At 42.6% G+C, this 4,760-nt stretch overlaps 1 protein-coding gene across 1 annotated transcript; it reads left to right on the forward strand.

The window, feature by feature from the left end:
• The first annotated feature begins 1,722 nt into the window (after positions 1 to 1,722).
• LOC145104695 (uncharacterized) lies at positions 1,723 to 2,484 on the forward strand. The gene is made up of 2 exons (XM_079041891.1): positions 1,723 to 2,179; positions 2,282 to 2,484. The coding sequence occupies exons 1-2, from the start codon at positions 1,723 to 1,725 to the stop codon at positions 2,482 to 2,484; spliced, it is 660 nt and encodes a 219-aa protein (XP_078898017.1).
• Positions 2,485 to 4,760: the final 2,276 nt, after the last annotated feature.

Below are 4,760 nucleotides of genomic sequence, written 5' to 3' on the forward strand. Positions count from 1 at the left end.
TCCGGAGGTCCGGACCGGATGCTTCCTATAGGCGAGGTCCGAAGTAAGGCTTCACCCTTCCGGAGCAGGTAAGATCCGAAGATGCACTCCTCTTGGTTCCGGACCAAGAGGGTTCCGGATCAAGAGGATCCTATTGGGTTTTCTTCTCCGGTTTTGGACTGTTTTCGACTGAGGAAGGTATATAGAGAGATTTGGGAGAGATTTCACATACTTAGAGAGATTTGGGAGAGATTTCACATGCTTGGAGAGATTTGGGAGAGATTTCACATGCTTAGAGAGATTTGGGAGAGATTTCACATACTTGAAGAGATTTGGGAGAGATTTCACATACTTGGAGAGATTTCACATACTTGGAGAGATTTTACATACTTGGAGAGATTTCACATATTTTGAGAGATTTGGGAGAGATTTCACATACTTGGAGAGATTTAGGAGAGATTTCACATACTTGGAGAGATTTGGGGAGAGGCTTCATATTCTTGGAGAGATTTTGGAGAAAGAGAGATACAGTGGGAGAGATCGAGAGAGACTTTGTCGGGGACGTTTATTAATGCTTTTCTTCGTAGTTCAAAGGTCGTAGACTTAGTTACATCCCATTTCGAGTGTTATATACCCCCGAAGGGCACTTATTAATGTTTTATAGAGCTGTTACTTCCCTCAATCCGATTAGGGTTTTTAAATTCTGAACATTTGAAACCTTCAAGTGTTACTTTGCATTAAGATTTATAGTCATACATTAGAAAACATAAAGTAATTCCTAACATATAAGTACTAGTTGAGTTGACCAGTTGCCCCGTTGGCCTTGACTTGACTTTGACTTGACCAGAAACTTGCCAGTTGTCACACGAGGCAGGGATTGTCTACAGTAGTGGGACGAGGAAGAGGGAATTTTGGCTCCAACCCTTTTGCTCAAAACTCCAACTTCTATTTAGGAAGAATGGGCGGAAGAGATACAGAGTCATGGCGGAAGGCTGATTCCCAACCTTTCAGACACAATTGGGAAACTAAAAAAAAACAAAGGGTCAAGTCACTTTCGATTGCACAGACAGGAACAAGGGGGTAAGACATGGGAGGAAACAGAGGAAGAAGTCGGATATCGAGGAAACTGGGTACCTAGGTTCACCAAAATGGAATTTTCGAATTACAATGGCAAGAAAGACCCACTTGCATGGTTGCAAAAGTGTGAGGATTTCTTCGAAGAGCAACAAACACCACCATAAGCTTGGCTACGACAAGCTACATTTGTGTCTCAAGATAGTGCAATTTCTTGGTACCGAAATCTGAGACGAATGAAGGGCCGGATGAATTAGGTGGAGTTCTCAAAGGAATGTAAAATTCATTTCGGGCCACCAATGAGTATGAACCCACTGGGCGAGTTGACACAGATTCGACAAACAGGGACAGTTGAAGAATATTGTGCTAGTTTTGAATCATCGCTAGCAAGAACCACGGGGGTTACGCCGGATCAAAGTTTGCGGCACTTCTATGCAGGGCTAAAAATCTCATACGTTATGAAGTAGAATTCGCAAGCCCGGTGACACTTTACTTTGCAATGAACTTAGCCCGACAAGTCGAACTACGACTAACGGAAGCCGGTAATCTAAGATACTGGGGGACAACCAAAAAAACCCCAACCAGACTACCAGAGGCACCAAGAACCGGGACACCGGAGGGAAAACTGAAGTACGCAACCCGACATGGAAAAAACTAACATCAGCAGAGATGGAGGAACGACGAGCAAAAGGCTTATGCTTTAACTGTGATGAGCTATTGTCAGTTGGATACAAATGTGCCAAATTATTTTGTATGATGCTATCTGACGAAGAGGAAGAGATAAAAATCAATCCCCCACTTGATGAAATACCAACAATTTCACTAAATGCCATCAGGGGAGCGACAACCGATCAAACTTTCCAAGTACAAGCAAGGGTAGGTAATGGGATTGCATGGGTACTCTTAGACAGTGGGAGTACTCATAATTTCATTGCAGTGAGGACAGCCCAACAACTCCAAGTGACCGTGGAAGAGAAGCCGGGGCTGCAAGTGGCATTACCAGATGGCGGAAAAATGGCTAGTAATGGTATTTCAAGAGGACTTCAACTATCAGTTCAAGTTTACGACTTCAAAGCCGATTTCTTTTCAATTCCTCTCAAGGGCTTTGATCTTGTTTTAGGGGTTCGTTGGTTGCGAAAATTAGGACCAATATTGTGGGACTTCACAGTACGAGAAATGGAGTTTAAAATTGATGGCACTACCGTCAAATGACATGGCGAAATACCAGACACAGTGACTTTGGCCACCCTTACTGTCAAGAATGAAGAAGAGCCAAACCTAGACCAACTTTTGGATGAATTCACAGAAGTATTCGAGAAACCTGTTGGTCTTCCTCCCACACGAGCTTGTGATTATAGAATTCGCCTACACAAAGACACTGAGCCAATCGCAGTCAGGCCATATCGCTACCCCTACCTCCTCAAAGAATAGATTGAAAAACAGTGCACCGAGATGTTACAGAGCGGGGTAATCCGTCCCAGCCAGTCGCCATATTCGTCTCCGGTGCTTCTCGTAAAAAAACATGATGGAACATGGAGATTTTGTGTAAATTATAGGGAGTTAAATGCAAAAACTGTCAAAGATAAATTCCCAATACACGTGGTAGACAAACTCCTTGACGAACTACATGGTGCATCCATATTCACAAAACTTGACTTGGCTTCTGGCTACCATCAAATTCGTATGCACCCTAACGACGTTGAAAAAACGGCTTTTCGAACACACCATGGACATTTTGAATTCATGGTTATGACCTGCGGGCTAGCAAACGCACCGTCTACTTTTCAAAGTCTCATGAATGACGTCTTTAGCGCCCAACTCAGGAGGTACGTTTTGGTTTTTTTACGATATATTAATTTATAGTCAATCCCTCGCAAAACATCTTATTCACCTTCAGACCGTTCTATCGCTTATCCGCAACCATGGACTATATTTAAAAAAATCAAAATGTTTCTTTGGGCGCAAGGAGGTCGCGTATCTGGGGCACATTATTCATATAACTGGTGTATCAGTAGACCAGACTAAGATTGAAGCCATTCAAAAATGGCCAAAACCACATAACTTGCGAACCTTGAGAGGCTTCCTGGGTCTATCCGGGTATTACAGGAAATTCATCAAAAACTACGAGGTCATCGCAACACCTCTTACTAGCATGCTCAGACGTAATAGCTTTGCGTGGACTCCAGAATCTGATGCAACTTTTTCGGAACTCAAAGAGGCTCTTTCACAAGCTCCAGTTCTCGCATTACCTGATTTTGATGTTTTATTCGTGGTGGAGTGTGGCGCCTCGGGTATAGGCATTGGGGCAATACTTCAGCAAAACTCTCACCCCATTGCGTACTTCAGTCGGAAATTAGCTGACCGCCACCACAAACTACCAGCTTATGAACGCGAGTTGAACGGGTTAGCAAAGGCGGTCTCTCATTGGCGGCTGTATCTTTGGGGTCGACATTTCTTGATAAAAACCGACCATTACAGTTTAAAATATCTCTTGGAACAACGACTAACCACTTCACCCCAACAACATTGGGTGAGTAAATTGCTTGGGTTTTACTTTCAAGTTGAATACCGGTCGGGCTCGCTCAACCAAGTTGTTGATGCCTTGTCTCGACGGGAAGACGAGACGCTCCAAGGTTCTCTCCTTGCCATTTCGACGGTCTCCACACTCCTGACTGATGTACCTTCCTCAGTAAATTTGGAAATCGATAATAATCCATATTTGCGGGATCGTCGTACACGTATCCTAGCCGGCACAAAAGGGACCAATGGAGGGTTAAAAATGATATCATCTTGTTTAACGGCGAGTGTACTTGCTGCCCGACTCTCTGATGGTTAACAAGGTCGTTTCCAAGGCACATGCAATGGCTCATGAAGGTACTCAAAAAACCATGGAACAATTTCGTCGTGATTTTTATTGGAGAGGGTGGAAAGCCACAATTCAACACCATATCCATAATTGTGAAATTTGTCAGCGCAACAAATGGGAAACTCTCCAACCAGCGGGTCTCCTAGAACCCTTACCCATTCCCACGTCCATTTGGGCTGATATATCAATGGATTTCGTGGAAGCTCTTCCCAAGGTTGCGGGAAAATCTTGTTGGGTTTTGGTATAATACAACATCCTATGGTGCACATACAACCCTAAATACCTTGGATCTATGTTTTCACTAATTATACATGTAAATGGTTTCCAAGGTATTGAACCTATAGCTAGCATGAAATTATCATACAAACTACATAAAATACTAGATAGTGTAACATACCTTTTTGTGTGGCTGGAGGTCTTGATGTATTTGGCCTTAAGAACTTAGCCCCAATAGTGTGGAAGCCTCAAATGAAGTCACAACACATCAAGGACAAAGGTAGGACTTGAGAGAGAATCTCCATGCACTCTAAAATCTTCATGAACTCCAAGAACATGCACACACTCTAGGGTTGGCGGTTTTTAGGTCATAACATATGTATTTATATGTGTTGAATTCTAAGAGTCATGGGTATAACCCAAACCCATATCCATGGGTCTTATGATCCATGGTTCATGTGGCCCAACTCTTTATGTATTCATACATAAACTTGGTCAAACATGGATCATAAGCCCAACACATATAAATATAACTAATTACCATAATTAGTCCCCATAGTTTTAATTAGTCTCTTTTGATCACTAAATTAATTCCAAATTAATCTTGATCAATACTAATTAAAAC

This window comes from Lactuca virosa, chromosome 4 (genome assembly GCF_052849685.1).
Source record: "Lactuca virosa cultivar CGN04683 chromosome 4, Lactuca_virosa_CGN04683_v6, whole genome shotgun sequence".
NCBI classification, from domain to species: Eukaryota; Viridiplantae; Streptophyta; class Magnoliopsida; order Asterales; family Asteraceae; genus Lactuca; species Lactuca virosa.